Below are 19,821 nucleotides of genomic sequence, written 5' to 3'. Positions count from 1 at the left end.
TACATCCTGAATGGAGTACGGTTTCAGGCCTCAATTTTTTCTGCTGTCCAATGAACATCCTGCAGTTTTTGTTCTAAGTGAACAGATGCAGTGTCAAAATAGACTGATATGGAGAAAGAGAGGCATCTTTCATTGACTTCTCTGTAAATCCTGAACAGCACTAATTAGAACGTGTTAAACTTTTTAAGCTGGTAAACAAAAAAGCATTTCTCTATTTCATCAGTTTGTAAAGCTCTGTCTGACCTTTAAACCAAAATCTTGAATGAACACCAGGCGGGTATTTTTCGTACGTGGATTACTCGTTTAGCCGGATGTAATTGTTGACGATTTGGCCTGATCCTGGATCTGTCAGTTTTTCGAAACTCTTGCTCGATGTGTTGTCATAGCAGCACATCCAAATCCTCACACCTGCTCGGAGCAGGTTTGTTTGATGTAAACAAGGATTAGCTCACACACTTAATCAGTGTCCGTGCATGGAATTCATTCAGTCATGGCTTCACCGTTCATGAATGAGCGACCAATTGATATTGGCGCGCAAATTATAAGAAGAGAATTTCATATAGAGAGGTTTTTGCACGATCGGCAAGATCCTTTATTGCTCCTGGAGGAAATTCTTTTCGAAAGATACCGCTTTAGCCGAGGGGGAATATTGTACCTCAAAGATTTATTAGCACCTTATATTCGAAGTCAAACTAAGCAAAGTCGGGCTCTCACAACCACACAGCAGTAGGCATTGCTTTGAGGTTTTTTGCAAGCGGCACTTTTTTTATATACTGTAGGCAATGCGGAAAATCTAACTAAAAGTGCAGTTTGCCAGGCAATTTGCAATGTCTGTTTGGCTCTGAAATATTTCCTTCGGGTTTTCATAGTTTTTCCTGGAGAACTGCGTGTGCAGACAATAAAAGAGGCGTTTCATGCCATTGCAGGTAGGTAATACACAGGCTAAAACACCCACAGTTCCAAAAAGAATCTCACAATCTGCCTAACATTCTCATTACCCAGGATTTCCAAATGTGATTGGGGCACATGGGACTGATCAGAGTGGAGTTTGATCAAACATTATTTGGAAAATTTACCTCACCTCCTGATGAATAATCAGACACAGTGTCTTCATCAAATATTTGACCTTCGTCAATATCTCGTTGGTCAGACACAAGTTCTAGGGATATGACATTCCCTGCAACTGACCCAACAAAAAAAAGAGGGCTATATGGAACATACCTATGGCACACATTGAGGACAAATCTATGCAATGACCATCCTTTACCTGTAAATGAAGTGACCACTGCATCCTGCCACTGGTTCTGAGGAGGAGATTCCCCCTGGAATGCCTTCAGAAACAGGGCGATGGGCATTTTGCTGGATAGCCAACTCTTCTGCAGGGGTTAGGTCTGGACCGCGTGGACCTCCACCTGTTTTTTACTTGTCTGCCTTCTTATTAGCTTTAAAATTAATGTTTTTTATATTATATATGATTGTTTATGTCAACAATTCTTTAAATAGTTATATTCCAATATTTACCAGTTTGAAGTATATTTTTGTATTTCACTTTAACCTGTTCCCATGTTCTCCTTGTGCTCACGTTTGATCTGGAATTATGACATATTAAATAATAATAAATCTGTCACATAGGAAATGAAACACTGCTTTCAGTAAGTACAATGCACACTACTTAGCGTTTAATTTGTCGGCCACTTTTTGCCAACTGTCTTTTCTGGTTTGGGCTGCTTTTGCAGTGTTAACCCTTGTGCATATTAAATCTTGAAATTCTTCATGTCCTTAAAATAAAAGATCCTGCTCCGTTTGTGTGAAAAAAAATGCGTCCGTTCTTTTGTCATTTTGTTGCAACCTATCAAAGACTTGCTGATCATGTTTTCTAGACTCAATATATATGGGCTTTTCAATCAGCACAGGCGTGCGCATTCATCTCGGATGGTTTGATCCAGCTAAACTAATCTACTACATGGCTGCGTTTGAAAAACCGACTTATTCCTGATGAGTTTCACCGGCACTAACTCATCCAAGATGAGACATCTGATCTCAGATGATTTAAGCGATGTACGAAAAATACCCCCCAGTTCTCTGTAGCTTTTCATCTGCTGGCCCTTTACAACCTCGCTTCATGTTGTTTATTGAGATTACTACCACAATGTTTCACACAGATACCATTTTGGACTAGAAAGCTCTGAACAGTTTACTGCTTTATGTTACTTTTTAACTAGTTTTGTAGCTTTATAATGTAGAAGAGCTTGAAATAGTCTTGTTAATTTCAGTATTCTGTTGTAGCAGTTGCAAAGACGCTAAGAATCACACCATCTAAATATAGTCATTTGTTTTTTTTAATTTAAGGACGTCAATACAGCCAGCCTTGACCTGGCTCACACACACTCACATAAAGAAACACGAAAAAAGCAGCTCAAAATGAGTAAATGAATAAATATAATTTAAACACGATAAAAAAAAAAAAAACGATTATTGAACAACTAACGTGTATGTAAAAGCCCTCCCTAATTCCCCAACGGCTATAATTATTTAACAAATGCAATACAATTTACAAAGCACTGAGCACAAAGCTGTTAACGATAAACACAATACAGTCCACAATAATGTTCACAAGCAGTCCGGTTGCAGAGATGCCATGATGGTGAAAACGAATTGATATGCCAAGTGAACAGTTTCCTGAATGTTATGAACGTTTTGCCCTACCATGATCCAGTTGTTGCGTGAAGCTCTGTAGAAGTTTGGAAAGCTGTCGAGGCGAAGATATTTACCAATCCAGATGAGATCACAAAAACAAGGGGTGCAGGACAAGAACATAAGTCCAGAAAGAAAGTGTAATCCAATGGGTGGTTTATAATCAAGAGGTGGGGTGAAGGATGGAAACACAAAAGATGGAGAACTGACCTTTACTTTCTAACTTCTTGTGGCACACCTTTAAAGTCCTTACCACACCTTATTTCACCCAGCAAACCCAGCAGCAACACCCAAAAGTGAGCGATGGCAAAGTACTACTGAGGCTGCTGGGATTTGTAGTTAAATAGCACTGCTGTTGTACCCAGTTTTGCAGTCATTGATTTGCATAGCTTATTACAATTTTTGATGTTTAAAATCTGTTATGTCCGCTTATAAAAAGTTCAAATGGAGTCTGCCAGGTCAGCATTTCCTGAGTTTTTTAAACTGTTTAGCTTATATATTTAATACTTGGAAGTTTTGTTAGCTCTGTAAAGTATTTTTGATGATGAATAATAGTGCTACATAAAATAAAATGTGATTCATTTATAGTGTATAGTGTCTTTCCATGGAGCACACCTTCACAATGTCATTTACAAAGCAAGGAGAGGCACTGTTCAAAGTTTAAGAGCAATATGGTGCTTTTATAAATTGCTTCAACCAATCAAATAATGATACTGAATCTTTTACATATAGTATGACAAAAACATTTTGTTTTGTTTGCACTATTTTTGTATTTTATTTAAATGTAACAGATCATGTAAATATGCTTTCTGCTTTTAGGTTTGTCTCCTAAGAGCACATGCAGGAGAACATTTAGTCCTCGGAGTAGCGAAGAGATCCACCCCGTTTAAAGATGTCCTGTTGCTTGGTAAAAAAGAATGTTTTTTTTTTTTTTCATTATTGAAACCTAAACTATTAAAACTATTTCAGGGTTAGTTTGTGACCTTAGCTTGGATGTGTTTGCAAGCAAATTTTTAACTTAACTACTTAACTACAGTCTGCTATTTTTAACACATCTGACTAAAACAACAATCTGACTTTGAGTTTAGTTGTGCTACTCTATGAAACCCGGGCTGCCCACAGCTGGCATACAACTTCATTAAACCGGGGAATTCCACAGTTATTGACCAAGATGGACTTGGGCAATGGGGAAACAACAACAGTTGATGGTGTAAATGTGCAAAATATTGCAGTCAATGTTCAGTGCAGTTTAAAGTTATCAATAAATAATACATTAAAACTGTGCTCAAGTGAAAGGCATAAAACCAAATAAATAATTTGAAATCCAAAGCGGTGGAGAGATAAAACCTTGTTTTATTTTCCTACCACTTCCAGTCTCCGTCACGACTTTGGGAGTCCTCAACTATGTAGCCTATGCCTTCCTATGGTCTACCATGCAGACCTTAATTGGGGGTGTCTACAACTCCAAGATTGCTTGCCCTTCAATAGATGCAGTTGTGCTATGCTTGTCCCATGGTGCAGCTTGCTGCATCCTGATTCATCAAGCAGACTCCGAACTGTACCAACGCAACAGTCTCCAGGTCGTCCTGCCCATCTACCAGATGCTGCCATGTTTTCCAACTCCTTCCTGCAACCGACTCCACTGACCTACCCTCAACTTGCCCACTCCACAGATTAATGAGCAACATTGTAGCCACTTCAGAGTCTCTGCTGGCTTTTTAAAAAACAATGATCAGTCAAGCTGCTTTTTCCATCCTTCTGTCTCTCACACAAGTAATCGTACCTCTTCTCCGTTTCCCATCTCAAATCTACTCAGTTCTTTTTTGCACTCTTTGTGGAAGCAGATACACTAAATGATTTGTGGAGCCCCATTGTGGGATAGTTTAGCCAATCTGTTTTCCACACATGAATGACTAATCAGACCATTCCCCCATTAATAATAATAATACATTTTATTTATATAGCACCTTTCCCATGAATCTCTATGGCTGCTCATTGCTTTTACCCACACCCTCAACTTCTGAGTCGCATTGTTTTGAAAACTACTTGCATGTGTGTTAATCTACCAAAGACCCCAAACACACTTCATGACATTCTCATAGCTGTTTTTACTGTCTGTTTAAAAACTCCCTTTCTGGTTTCCATAGAATTACATTTTAGCTTTGTAACAAAAATACATATATTTATTTATTGTATGTAATAAAACAAATATGCCTAACAGCTCTGGGGACTTCAGCTGGTCACTGTCTGTGTGGAGTTTGCATGCCTTACCTATGTTTCTGACAGTTTTCTTTCTACTTTGTAAACACATGAGGGTGAAGCAAATTATTGTCTAAAAACTATCTCTGTATGAATATATATATATATATATATATATATATATATATATATATATATATATATATATATATATATATATATATATATATATATATATATATATATATATATATATATATAGCCTATTCATAGGGTAGCAGGGCATGCTGGGAATTGCAGTCCAGTGGGACTGCCCTGCTGGGTTCCATGGGGCCACCAAGAGGAGCTGCAAGAAAGAGCTCCAGCCTGACCCTGCTTAAAAGGGGCCATCTCCACTCACACGGAGAGTCAGCGCTGGGAGAGGAGTCAAGGGAGCCTACCCTGGGAGAAAAGGAGGTGAAAGGAGTGTGCTTACTATTAAATGGAATTAACCTGTGAAAGGAATTTGTAATAGTAAAACAATTGTGTTTGCACAAAAACTGTGTTGGTAAAGATGTGTCAAAGGTTTGGGAGTCATGAGATGCCCCCTACAGGCCACCTTATACTGTATATACTGTGTATATATATATATATATATATATATATATATATATATATATATGGTTGAAATAGTTTACTGTCAAATAATGCAAAGAGTACGCGACACGTGTTTTGCCCTAATTCTGGGCTCATCAGGCGTACACACTCACTGCACTCCCTCTCGGGAATCGAACCTCGGACGTCAGCGCTAGAGGTGAAGCCTCTAATGTTGCGTTCATTTGACAGCATGTAGATCGGGATAATTACATTCATGGCATTCGTAGTCTGAATCACAATCTGATTGTTTGGGTGGTTACCTACCAGGCAACGCTTGTGGTTGGTCAGCAAGTCGGTAGGTAACCACCCAAACAATCAGATTGTGATTCAGACTACGAATGCCATGAATGTAATTACCCCGATCTACATGCTGTCAAATGAACGAACCACACACCGTAGCGCAACGTTAGGGGCTTTGCCTCTGGCGCTGACGTCCGAGGTTCGATTCACGAGAGGGAGTGCAGTGAGTGTGTACGCCTGATGAGCCCAGAATTAGGGCGAAACACATGTTGCGTACTCTTTGCATTATTTGACAGTAAACTATTTCAACCATTCTATGATCTGCTTCTCGCAACTGAAAGAGGGCACCGTTGCGGATGTTAGCCAACTTGCTGACCAACCACAAGCGTTACCTGGTAGGTAACCACCCAAACAATCAGATTGTGATTCAGACTACGAATGCCATGAATATATATATATATATATATATATATATATATATATATATATATATATATATATATATATATATATATATATATATGCATGCATAAAAGTTAATTATATTTGAAACATATACCATATCTCATGATGTTGCTCATAGTAAAGTACAATGTTTTGTAGCACAATATTGGTTTAAAGTAAACCATAAGAATATACAGTAATCAAATTTTAATTGTCCATTCCTGTAGGTAATGATTGTGTAATCCATCGAAATTGTCCTGAAATTGAGATAAGCCGTGTGGCAAACCGGATTTTGGATGAACTGGTTGTCCCGTTTCAAGATATTCTTATTGACGACAATGAGTATGCTTCTCTAAAGGCGATTGTTTTCTTTGACCCAGGTAATTGTTTTGCTATTTACGCTTGTAAGGTGGCTTTAGATACCACTCTATAATATCTTTTATTACTTTTGAAAACAAGTCTTTGCAAACCTTTACAATGGATAAATAGATTCAATTTGAAACTAGGTACTGCAAAAAATCTATAATTAATAAGTAATTCATTTGTAATGATGTAAAGATGTAAAGAAATGATATGTTAGTTAATGACTTATCAATAAAAGTTGTTAAATTTAATGAAATTTACAAGTGTTCAATTCACATGAGTTAATAATCTTTTAGGCATTATATAATAATTCTTAATGTCTAGTGAGTTATTTTAAAGTGTTACCAGTATGTGAATTACCATTTAATGACATTTATAACTATATGAATGCACTTGAGCTAATAATATGTTATGTATTATAATATTTATTAATGACTAATTATTGGAAGATGTATAGACTTTACAGGCTTTTAAAATTGTTGAGCTGTAAAATACTGTTACACGTTCATGTTTGGCCTAACAAGTGACAAGTAAAAAATATACGCATGGTGTAACATTCAGGTACATTTTAAAATGTTATAATCACTTCATCAAAGAGTTTATTTTAGAATTTTGTTTATTACATGCTTTTGTAACAGTTTATCATATTCAAAAATAACAGCTATAACAGAATATATTAGTAGTGTACAAAAATGTTTTTGATGTCTTTTAATGATATCATCTGGCCAAAATTGTTTTCATAGACAGCAGATTCTGTCTCAAATGATGAAACGAGTGCTGTTGTTACCTGTTGAATGTGAAGGATTGTGACTAACAGTAATTCATAACTCATAAACCAGATTTTTCAAAAAGTACCAGATAGAGATTTAAAATCTGTGCTGAAGCCTCAATGTAAAATTTGTTGGCAGCATCAGAACATCATAGAATCATTCTGGCATGCTGCCGATAAATCATAGTGTCAGAGAAATGTTGAATTATTATAACCTTTAGTTTATAGTGTTTTTTTTTAGTGTACCGGAAATAAAAAAGGCACAGCTTTAGTTATTGTAGCATACTAATACTACTTTTACTAACAATAATAATAATAATAACAATTCTTTAGATTTATATAGCGCTTTTCTCACTATTCAAAGAGCTTAATTGAGTGAGGAGCCACTTCTACCACCTCCAATGTGCAGCATCCAATTGGATGATGCAATGGCAGCCATTTTTGTGCCGGTACGGTCATCACATATGAGCAACTAGGTGGTGAAGTGCTAACACAGATAGCCATTTAGAGACAGGGGATGATTAGGAGACCAGAATGTCCAGGCCGTGATGGGCAGTTTAGCCTGGACATCGGGATACACCCTACTCTTTACAAAGAATGCCCAGGGATCTTTTCTAACCACAGAGTCAGAATCTCGGTGTTATGTAATAATAATGATTCTTTACATTTATATAGCGCTTTTCTCACTAGTCAAAGTGCTCATGTCTCATACGAAGGATAGCACTATTTTTGCAGCACATTGTCCCTGTCACTGCACTGGGCCATTGGGATTCACATTCCGACCACAGGGTAAGCGCCCCCTACTAGTATTGCCAACACCTCTTCCAACAGCAACCCAAGCTTTTCCTTGTTGGTCTCCCGTCCAAGTACTGGCCGGGCCTGAACATACTTAGCTTCAGTTGGATGACCTATTCTGAAGTGCACATGATATGGCTGTAAAATAAATAAAACAAATAGTGTCACTGAACTATCTTTCTTACATTTCTATATAAGTTAAATTATTTTCATTTTTTACTTTTCCAAACATAAACATCAATATCATTGCTACCATATTGACTAAACTATATGACTATTAGTGATTTAAATTAGTGCACATTTAATGTTATACCTTTCTTATATGGAAATAGTCAGTCATCCAACCCCGCCTACATCTGACTCCACCCCATACCCTTTCCTGCAGCCACATGTACTTGTTTCAGTCTGCATGGCTGCAGGTGCTTCACTGTTTTGCCATTAGATGCGGATGTTGAAAGAATAAAAGAAAAATTAAGAAAAACATACAAGTTGAGGTAACCGCTATCATGGTAAAGTTGAAACAGTAAAGTAAGTCACAGTTGAAGTCCCACAGAATTTCTATCATTTTTAAGATAGATACGTTTTTATTTTATAGATAAGTTGCTAATTCATCAATCATTTTCAATTGTAATTTTTTATATTAAAAAATCATGTACAGCACACTGTGTCTGAGATACCGCAACAAAAATTGTACTGTCCAGAAAACTTTAGAAGAATAAGTGTGACAAACTTCAGTAAAATGTGTGCACCAGAAGCCAAGATGATTCATGCGGACAGATGAACAGACATGGCTATGGGAGCTTTTTGCATTATATGTGGATGAACCTAAAAATGAAAATGAGCACACATTCCAAAACTACAGTATATAGAATGTATTATATTTTTAATATAGATTGAAGCCTTTCTTGCAATACTTCATAAAACTGGGAACGTAACACTGTCCTGCTTTGTGGTGAATATTATCCTAGTAATAACATGCACGTGTTAATATCACATACACCATTTCAAGAGAAATTGCTGCCATACATGAACTGCATTTACAGTGATACACCAGACATTGTTAAATGTAACAAATATCATTTTAGAATTTCTAAAAAAAATGTTAGTTCCATATAATGGTGGGGTGGCACAGTAAATAGCTCTCTATACATGTGTAGGTACTCAGGTTGCCTTCACACATCCCAAAGACATCCATGTCAGGTCAATTTTCTACTCCAAAGGGCCCACATTAAGTTTGCACTTCAGTCCACTGCCGTCCCACTGAGGGTTGATTCCTGCTTTGCCTTTAATACTTAGTCAAGATTAAGAAAATGAATGAATAATGTGATGGATATTAATATTGCATATTAATTGAGAACAAATTGGTTGACTGGTATGGAAACATTCCTATTCCCATTTATTTGTTGTTTTTCAGATGCTAAGAGTTTAAGTAACCCCAACAAAATAAAACATATGAGATACCAGGTGCAGGTCAGCTTGGAAGATTATATCAATGACCGGCAGTATGATTCCAGAGGGAGATTTGGAGAGCTGCTCCTGCTCCTGCCAACACTGCAGAGCATTACTTGGCAAATGATTGAGCAAATTCAGTTTGTCAAGCTCTTTGGGATGGTAAAAATCGACAACTTGTTACAGGAAATGCTTCTTGGAGGTAAGTCTCTTTAATATAAGCATATATGAATTTGATGTTGCAGGCCAAGTTATATCTTAAGGTGGTGCAGAAGTTAGCAAGGTCTCTAGAGTCTTCAGCATGAATCCTGAACCTGATTGATGTCTGTGTGGCGGCTGCATTTTCTTTTGGGGTATGTGTGTATGTAATGGCCGGGTGAAGTACGATAATACTTCAAGTCACAGTTTGTGTGGAGTGTGCACATTTTCTCCATGTTTGTGTGGGGCTTTCTCTGGCATGGTTATGCGAGATATGAAAACTGAACCGGAGAAATGTTGGGGTGGCAACATGCTCACCCTGTTTTAAGAAAAAACAGATTTTAAACAAAAATGGCTCATGATGGCACAATAACAAAATGTAACTGCCCACGTCAGGGGATTGTTAGCAGGTCAGGTCTGGTTTGGAGCCACCTTCTGTGAGTGTCTCACATTTATAGCCCTCTGACCAGAAGGGCCGGAGTCACTTGCCCTCACTGGGGATCTTCTACTGGCTGCGGAAAAAGAAAGAGATGATGGAATTAGCAACAGCACCCCCTCTCGTCCTGGGGTGGGATTGCTTACCAAAGATGAGTTAGAAGGGTGATCCACAGACACACATGCATGGTACCGATATACACACACACACATAAATATATATAAATATAGAGATATAGATATAGATACATTCTTAGGCAAACATCCGCCACGTCCTCTCTGTTGCAAGAAGCAGATCATAGATATGTTATACAGTACTTTCCGACTGGCCAACCAACCACAAGCGTTACCTGGTAGGTAACCATCCAAATAACCAGATTGCATTTCAGACCTAAGAATGTAATACTCCGATCTTCACCCTGTCAAATTAGCGAGCCAGCCACCATGACGCAATGTCAGAGGCTTTGCCTCAGGCACTGACATCTGAGGTGTGATCCACATAAAGGGATGCGATGGTGCATACACCTGACAAGTCCCAACAAGGGCGACACACATGTTGTGTACTCTTTGCATTATTTGGCAGATACTGTACAACATATAGATATATATTTATTTAATAGTAATCTACAATATGGTAATTTTTAATAGAGGGACAGTATGTTAGCACAATGGTCAACATTACTTTGCCCTCTAGAATGCTAGAGCATTCCTTCTGTCCAGTGTTCATTTTGACCCCTGTGTCTGAATGGGGTTTTTTCTCCCAGTTTTCTGGTTCCAGGTTTTCTACCTGCGTGAGTCCAGTTAACTGGAGAGTCTAAATTGGCCTTATATATGGGTGTGTACATAATTGCTCCTTATGATGGATATAAACCCTTCCCAATTAATTTACATTCATATTTATTCATTTTGCAGACAATTATACTCAAAGGGACTTAGAAATGAGGTGAACATAATTGAGTAAACATCATTTTGGGGCCTGTTTTGAACTAAGATTAGGCTGCAAAATTGACCAAAACCAGCAATAAGAACTCCTATTCTTATTAGTAAGCAGCCAGTAAATCAATAATAAAACTTGATTAGTTAGCCTTGCCTTAACTATAAAGGAACCAAGCATCAAAAACCTTTACTGCCTGCTTTATTCCCAATAATACTAGAATTGGCTCCAGTCACCTATGCCCCAAAACGTGGATTCTCCATGTTCAAAAGTGAGTGAGAAGATGAGTAGCTGGGCCTTTAGTGCACCAAGGAATTAGATACAACAGTGCTAGATAGGATGACCTAAATGCAAATTGCAACACCTAGCAAAACATCCAAAAAGCTGGGAAAGGTCCAATAATTTGCTCCGATAAAAAGTTATCTATAAATATAAAAATGTGTCAATTGAAAATAGGAAAGGCAAAAAGAAAATATAGTAAAAACATGGACATCAACAGTGAAATGTGGTTTTATTTGGCAATTTCTTGCTATAACCAATATGGCCTCACGGACACACTGAGTTCTACAGGTTAGGAGTCATGAGGTTAACTAGTTGGCAGCTGAGAGAAGCTTTGAAACAGAGTTAAGTATGGCATTAGGCGTCTAACAGGTTACTGTGTATGGGGCGCATATTGTCAACGGGTGTTCTAGGTTGTTACAGTTTCCAGACTTAAAAGTCATTGCAGATGCAGAGATAACGGGAAAATTCTGCATAGGCAGTGACCAGACAGTCGTTATGAACATTGATCGTTTTTAGCTTTATTATTAAATATGGTTAATGCATCTTGTTCAGATGTTACATAAAATTAAATTCATAGGCATCAGCATTCATCTCCACTTAATTTATATTTTTTTGTTTTATGCAACATCATTTTTAGGTGCCACTGTCCCATTGGTTTCTGCTCATGAGTCACATTACTTCTGCTGTAATAATGGGAATGACCAGTGTTTTAGAATCCCTCAGTGGATATTTCTTCAGGGAAAAATAAAAAAAAACAGATTGCTAAGCGAAAGTCAGTTTTCTTAACAAGCAGACGTAATGTCAGGTTACTTTGGTTTTGACCTTTGTTTCACCTTTGACTTGACACATTTATCCTCTGTTTATCTGTCTGGCTTTGACCCATGCAATCATCATCTGGTAATTCTTTTCCAAGCTCTAATAACTCTTGGGCTATCTACCTTCCCTTAAGAGCAGTGACACCGGATTTGTGAGGCATCAGCTAATGCTGATATCATATTCCAGTGATTCTCATTAGAGAGGCCTCTAGGAGCACCTGGACCTTTTTTTTCTTGTTTGTTTGTTTTTCGTCAGTGGAAAATTAACCGCTAACTGACCTTTGACCTGTCATTAATGATAAGTTTGACACCACCCAGCTGTGTCAATTTAATCAGATATTCATTCTTTGGTATTAGCCTTAGTTTAGTTAAAAATTACCACTGGGATGTTAGTCTTGTTTAGCCGGGGCATTCAGAGAGCTATCATCCAAATCAAAGTATTCCCATTGTTGCCAATGCTCCAGATTAGGTTTTCGCATGAGTCTACATATATTATATTCAGATCTTTAATATAACAATGTTTATATTGACTCAGTCTGTTTACTTCCAACTGCTTTGTACAACTGTTTACATGTATTTCTTTTATAATTGGAACACAAGGAGGTTAAGTGACATGCTCAGGGTCACAAAATGGACCACATGTGGGAATTCAATGAGAAACCTTGTATTTCAGAGTCCGCTTCATTATGCACAACACCATATTACCTAAATTTAGTGTAATATCTGTCTTATCTTGGATCAATATTATGACTTGATGTGACACGTGTACTTTTCAGAGTATATTGTCTCATCATTTGTACTGTCACTCCATGTGGTTTATACCCTTAAGGGTGATGGATAGATATGATTTTTTTTCTACTTTAAAACACTTGCAATTACTGAATTATACTAAAACTGTAATTAGATAGATAGATAGATAGATAGATAGATAGATAGATAGATAGATAGATAGATAGATAGATAGATAGATAGATAGATAGATAGATAGATAGATAGATAGATAGATAGATAGATAGATATTTGGTATACTGTATTACTCCCCTAGGGGAAATTGCCTTCTCACATAATCTCAAAAATAACTATCATGCAATCATTAATGCAGTGTAATTCGGCAATGACAGACAAAAATAATAAATGCAAAAAAAGCAACAAAATTACTGTTTACAAATATATACAAAATTACATCTGGAGCTCTACAATGAAAATAAAACAAACATTTTCTTTCTTTAAATATTTAAAACAGTACAAGAAGTCATTCCAAAAGAAATCAAAAAAGAAAAACAAACATTAAAATAATCCAACAACCAAACAAGAACACAGCTCACTCCCTCTCCTCCCTCAGTTACTTGGATGTCAACTCCAAAGCACCTTCCGCTATACGCTCTGCTACTCAAATGATCAGCTGTTTGAGGTGATCCCATAGGCTCCACACGGGCCTCAGGGTTTCAGCATCCAATCCCGTGTGACACTTTGTGATTCCTCCAATCATCGTACCCGTAGTGATGCTACTAGCCATGCTACGACTCCTCTTTCCAGTAGGAACTCACCATATCTTCTTCAAACTTCCTCAGACATGCACTTGAGGTCTTGTCTCTCCCTGCTGCTTTTGCAGATCTCTGCTTCTCTATGTGTATGCCAGCAACCCTACACACTCCCCACCTTACAGCAGACTACTGGCAGAATGATGGTGTTGTTATCCCCGGGGATGCGCTTGTCCATAAGCCTCTGGACAGAACTCTTGCTCTGGGACAAGCTGCTATCAAAGTGCGTTGAAATACTATAAGGGAGTCGCTACAATGGCGCGCAACTCCCTGCAACAAAAATGTTTCCAAAGTAATGGTAACTGCACCTTTAACTATTTACAAAGTGCTTGTCCTATAAACAGTTACATATCTTTAAGTTGTATGAAAACCGTTAATCCTCAAAACTCATAATTCAAACTGAGTCAAAAAAAACTTGACAACTTTATAAATTTGAATAGACTTTCCTCAGTTGTGTGGTTAGTCCATCTTATAAACATTTAAGTTACCATCTTTCTATGTGTCCATCCATCTATTTTCGGAACTTTAATCCAATTATAAGGTTACAGGAAGGTGGAGGTCATCCCAGTAGAATAGGAACCCACCCTGAACAGGGCATCATGTTCATGAGAGGACACAAACATGCACACACCCGTCATCACTAACATCAGGTCAGTTTTACCAGAGAAATTAAATATTCAACTCTTTGGCACTTAGAAGTAAAAAATATCTTCCAGTATGACCAGTGTCTGTGTGAATTTTACATACTATTCCAGTATTTATGAGGTTCTTAGTTGGGCTCTCAAGTTTGCTTGCACATCCCCAAAGTTAATATGTCAATTATGGAAGTTCAAAGAGGACATTCAATATCGATATTTTTGCCATTGTTTTCTCGATGAAGTGAAATATCATTTGTTTTCTTTAATTGTTTTCTTGAGATAACAGAATAATTTTCTTGCAATCTTAGGAAAACAAAATGTAACCTTTTTTCCTGGCAAGCTTGCTAACACATGATAATTACAATGATAATATGTGATGCAAACTTGTATGATGTGTACACAAATTTACACCTATTTTGCATCATGTGTATCTGCTAGAGGTGTAATGATGTTGGCCGAATTATTGCACGTCTGCTTTACGTTGCTTTGTGTCAAAGTACAATGAGTGATGTAGGCATATTTTCATTACTGAAATCACATCTGTTTTTTTTTTATTTTTGGCAGCAACGACACAACAAACATCACTAATGAAGTAAGCTTCAGCAGCTTCTTACTTACTTAGTGATGTATGCTTGCATTTAGAACTTTAGAAAATTTTATACAAGAACAGGCCTTTCAGACCATGAAAGCTTGCCAGTCCTATTCACTAATTCCTCCAAGATAACATCAAGTCGAGTTCTGAAAGTTCCTAAACTCATACTGTCTATAATACCACCTAGTAACGTATTCCACACATCTATGGTTCTCTAATGTTTCTATGAAATTTACTCCTAACAAGTTTAGAACTGTGTCCCTATATTATTGTTGAACTCATTTTAAACTAACAGTCTCAATCCACTGGACTAATTCCCTTCGTAATTTTAAACACTTCAAATATGTCAGCTCCTAATCTTTTGCTTAAACTGAAAAGGCTCAAGTCTTTTAATTTCTCCTCATAATTCATCCCCTGTAGTCCTGGAATCAGCCTAGTTGATCTTCTCTCTGACCTTTTCTAGTACTGCTGTGTCCTTTTTGTAGCCTGTAGACCAAAACTGCACACATGCCTCAAATGAGGCCTCACCAGTGCATTATAAAGCTTGAGCAGAACCACCTTGGACATGTACTTCACAGGGCGCTATATAACCTAACACTCTGCCAACCTTCTTAATGGCTTCTGAACACTGTCTGGCAGTTGATAGTGTCAAGTCCACTATGACTCCTAAATCCTTCTCATAAAGTCTACTTTCAATTTTCAGAATTCCCATTGTGTATTCAAACCTAACATTTTTACTTCCCACATGTGATACTTTGCATTTACTTACATTAAATTTCATCTGCCGCAAATATGACCAAACCTAGATGCTATCCAAGTCCCTCTGTAGTGATTCAATGGACTCTAGGTTATCTGTAAATCCACCTAGCATCATATTGGTATCATCTGCAAACTTAACCAGCAAAGCTTATATATAAAGTCTACACATGGAAGTGTGTGTGTCTGTCTGTCTGGCCCGGAAGTGAGAGGTGGAGTTAAGGTTAAGGTTAAGGTTTCTTTATTTAACCTTAACCTTAACTCCACCTCTCACTTCCGGGCCAGACAGACAGACACACACACTTCCATGTGTAGACGTTTATATATAAGCTTTATATATAAGCTAAGTTGGGGTAAGGGCTCCACCTCTGAGGAAACAGAACCTCACTTAGCCATGTGGCGGACAGCCGGGTCCCATGCCCGGCAGGGACGCCCCTGCTGCATCTGTTCCGGGGGAGCAACCATGGGCAGCTCAATACCACCCCCGGGACGCTTGGTGGCAGCCTCCCTGGCGGACGGTGATCCCCCAACCTGTTGCATGGCTCCATGGGAGATGGAGTTCTCCATAGCCTAGTTGGGGGCTCGAATGGCCGCTAGGGGAAGCTGCATGGAGTCAGCAGCCCGGCTGGACGAATCTTCAGCCCCACCCAGAAGTGCAATTAGGTCCAGGTGGTCAAGCACCTGGAACGCTTCCGGGTGGGCTATAAAAGGGCCAGCCACCACCACTCAGGGGCCGTAGTTGGGAGGAGGAGGACTAAGCTTCAGGAGGAGTGGTGGTAGAGGAGAGAAAGGATTGTTGTGTTGTGGAATAGTGCTTTGGGACTGTGTATTGCCTGTGGGTCACGGGGAAGACGTGCGCCCACGGGTGAAGAAAAATAAAGGTTTTGGTTCATACGTGCCTCTGTGTCCATCTGTGTTGGGTCAGGTGCCTATATAGCGCCTTTTGTTACAGCCACTAATAACACAAGCAAGGCGACCACGTCGGCAAAACAAAACCTCAGAAGAAAGAGTCACTCGCTTAGCCGCTAATAAAGAAGCGAGGCAAACACATTGACAAAACGGTATCCCTTTTACTTTTCCTCCTGCCACTAATACCCAAGCGAAGCGAGCATGTTGGCAAAACGAAACCTCTGAAAAAGACAAAGTCGCTTATCTGCTAATGCACAAGCGATGCAAGCATGTCGGCAAAACGAGACCTCCCAGGAGAGAGCTGCCCAGAGTAGTTCCTTTCAATTACCTGACATCTCTACATTTCCATTTTTTTTTTCTGATGATTTCAATAGTTTCTAAGGACCCCGGCCTTTTAACAGCACTGGCTTACACAGCTGGTTATTTATATTCATCCAGATGACAAAAAAAGTCCTTGCATCCAAAATGAAAAGATGTGAGATGTCATTGAAGCATCCATTTACTCAGAGGTTGTGAGTTTATTATAGCTGTCCCTGTGCCTAACATAATTTGATCCTGTTCTTTGGAATCTCCTGTGTCTTTTTGCAAAATGTCCTGTGTATCCAAACATAATAATAACATAACATGTAACATGTTATATAATAATTTAATAACATGTACTTAATACAAAAGATCTCATGTGCCACACAATCCAATCATCATACATAATCCAATAAGCTAAACACTATGGTAAATGTTTATGTTTGGGAAGCATTTTGTTTTTTTCAGCTCTTAAGAAAAATATTCTACTGTTTAGAAAATAAAATGATACCGCATGTCCGCTCTCTGTTTTTTTCAGTCAGGTGATTTGCTGACTGCTAACTTGGTCTGGATGAGTATTTGTGCCCAGCTATACATGTGTGTCCTATGCAGCACCAGATACTAGGATACTGCCAAAAGTCACAGTTTGTCACTCTCCGTGTTTGTTTGGGGCTTTCTCTGCAGTGGTTTTGCGAGGTATGACAACTGGACTGGAGAAATATTGGGGTGCCACTCGTGTTTAATAACAAACTGAGATTTGAAACAAAAACAGTGCACAATGGCGCAATAGCAAAACATCAACTGCTCACACCAGGGAATCATGAAGTAGGTCAGGTCTGGTGTGAGGCTACTTCTGTCCCGAGTAGGGGTCCAGAATGAGACGCCACCTTCTGTAAGCATCTTGCTTTTATATTCCCCTGACTGGAAGTGGCGGAGTCAATTGCTCTCACTGGACAACTTCTCCTGGCTGTAGGGAAAGAAACAGACAATAGCGTTAACGACAGTGCTTCCTCTTGTTCCAGAGTGGGACAGCTAACCCAAGATGAGTCAGGATGCTGATCAACAGACACACATGCATGACACTGGTTACTCTACTTCTCCTCCACATACTTAAGAGGTGCCTGTTAGGTAAGGTGGTGACTCCAGACTGACCCGGTGTGAGCATTTATGGAATCCCCTGCAGAGTTTTTTCTTGCCTAATCCACCTTAAAACAGGATTATTTGGGTTCATCTCTTGACCACATAGATGACGTAATGTGCATCATTATTAAAACAGCATGAGCCTCATAATTTTAACATTGTTACACTTTTGCATATAAAGAACTGAACTGTATTATTTAAAAAGTACCTAAGGTTTAATTTGTTTAACATTCTGCTGTTGATTTTGTTTCTACAGGGTCAGTTAATGAGACAGCTCATCTGCATCACCCAGTGCATCCTCAGCTGGCCCAGGATCCTGTAACAGGCCACACCATTGTACTGAGTACAATACCGGCGCCTGTCCACGCTGAACAGATTTGTGAGTTATTTTCTGTGTTATTGTTCTATATTTCCTTATTAGATTCTAGGACACTTAACAATCAGCGTTCAATACGGCATTGATTCTTTTTGTAGTGCTGTCAAGGGCTCGTTCGTTGGCAATGTATTGGTCCCTGTGGATGAAGTTCTCTGAAAGTTCTTGTTAGCATTTCAAGAGAAGATTTCCTGCCTTTTCAGGGTCTTTGGTAATGTGCTCATAATGATGCCGGCTGCTGGAGCACAAACATCTGTCTGACTTTCTTTTTGTGGTGTTCACGCTGTCATGAAGCTCTAATCAGTAGAATTTCCAGATGGGTCTTTCCCTAAAGGTACCATTTGGAATCAGACTACATGGCATACTTGATTGTGGCATCAGTGATATGCCAACCTTGGGAATACAAGGCAGTCTTGTGGCTTCCCACAGCAGGAATATAAACAAAAAAAATGAAGCTTGTGTGTCACATAGCTGTGTAATTATAGATTAAAAGGTAAAAAGGTTCTCCATTGTGCCCACCTTGTGTTGTATGTGACTTTTCAGATTGCTGCTTAATGGGAACAGCTTGAATCAGGAATTAAAAATACCTAGAAAATAAATATGCATATTTTTGTGCATATTGTTTGATATTTCTTTTTTTATGTTTTAAGTTTATTATATTTCACTTAGGCTGGCACAGCACTGCAACAAGGAGACCAGGGTTCAAGCCCCTGGTGTTACCTGTGGGATGTTAGCATGTTCTCCCTGTGCCTGCATCAGTGTTCTCTGGTTTTCTCCCACAGTCCAAAGACATGCAGGTTAGGTGGATTGGTGGTGCTAATTTGGATGTTGATGTGTGTGCTTATGTGTTCACCCTGCAGTGGACTGGTGTCGTGTACAGGCGCTCACCCTACCAATGATTACTGAATTAGACTCTGGCTGCCTTGTGACCCTGCCATGGATAAGTGTTTTAAGAATATGGATGAATATGGATGAATATGACTTCTTTACACTGTGGACCACTGGGGCGCATAAAGCCGCTTTAACCCGACACAGACAGGGAGGGCACAAGTTGCCACATAGCACACATTTATTTATAGGTGGGGAAGCACTTTCTTTGCTCCCCACAATAGCACAATGTCCACAAGACAAAGCACAGTCTTTTCCTTCTCTGTTTGTCCTTCTCTCTGCCTCCACTCCTCTCTCAGCAAGCTTCATCCACTTCCTCCCGACTCTGGCTCCTTGAATGGAGTGAGGTGGCTCCTTTTATTCAGCTCCTGGAAGTGCTCCAGGTGGCTCATCACTATTACCTGGAATCACTCCCAAGTATGGTGAAAGTC

The 19,821-nt window shown here is 38.8% G+C and overlaps 1 protein-coding gene across 2 annotated transcripts in view; it reads left to right on the top strand.

Moving 5' to 3' along the window:
- The window catches only part of hnf4g (hepatocyte nuclear factor 4, gamma), a 154,160-nt gene that overhangs the window by 128,915 nt on the left and 5,424 nt on the right, over window positions 1-19,821 (top strand). For both annotated transcript variants that reach the window (XM_051929319.1, XM_028803448.2), the window contains exons 6-9: window positions 3,514-3,601; window positions 6,441-6,593; window positions 9,555-9,791; window positions 18,386-18,508. In XM_051929319.1, the coding sequence (XP_051785279.1) occupies window positions 3,514-3,601; window positions 6,441-6,593; window positions 9,555-9,791; window positions 18,386-18,508 (601 nt within the window). The remainder of the gene's footprint in view (window positions 1-3,513; window positions 3,602-6,440; window positions 6,594-9,554; window positions 9,792-18,385; window positions 18,509-19,821) is intronic.

Source organism: Erpetoichthys calabaricus, chromosome 6 (assembly GCF_900747795.2).
Source record: "Erpetoichthys calabaricus chromosome 6, fErpCal1.3, whole genome shotgun sequence".
Classification (NCBI taxonomy): domain Eukaryota; kingdom Metazoa; phylum Chordata; class Cladistia; order Polypteriformes; family Polypteridae; genus Erpetoichthys; species Erpetoichthys calabaricus.
Note: the sequence above shows the minus strand (reverse complement) of the source record. Positions and strands in the feature narration are given on the sequence as shown.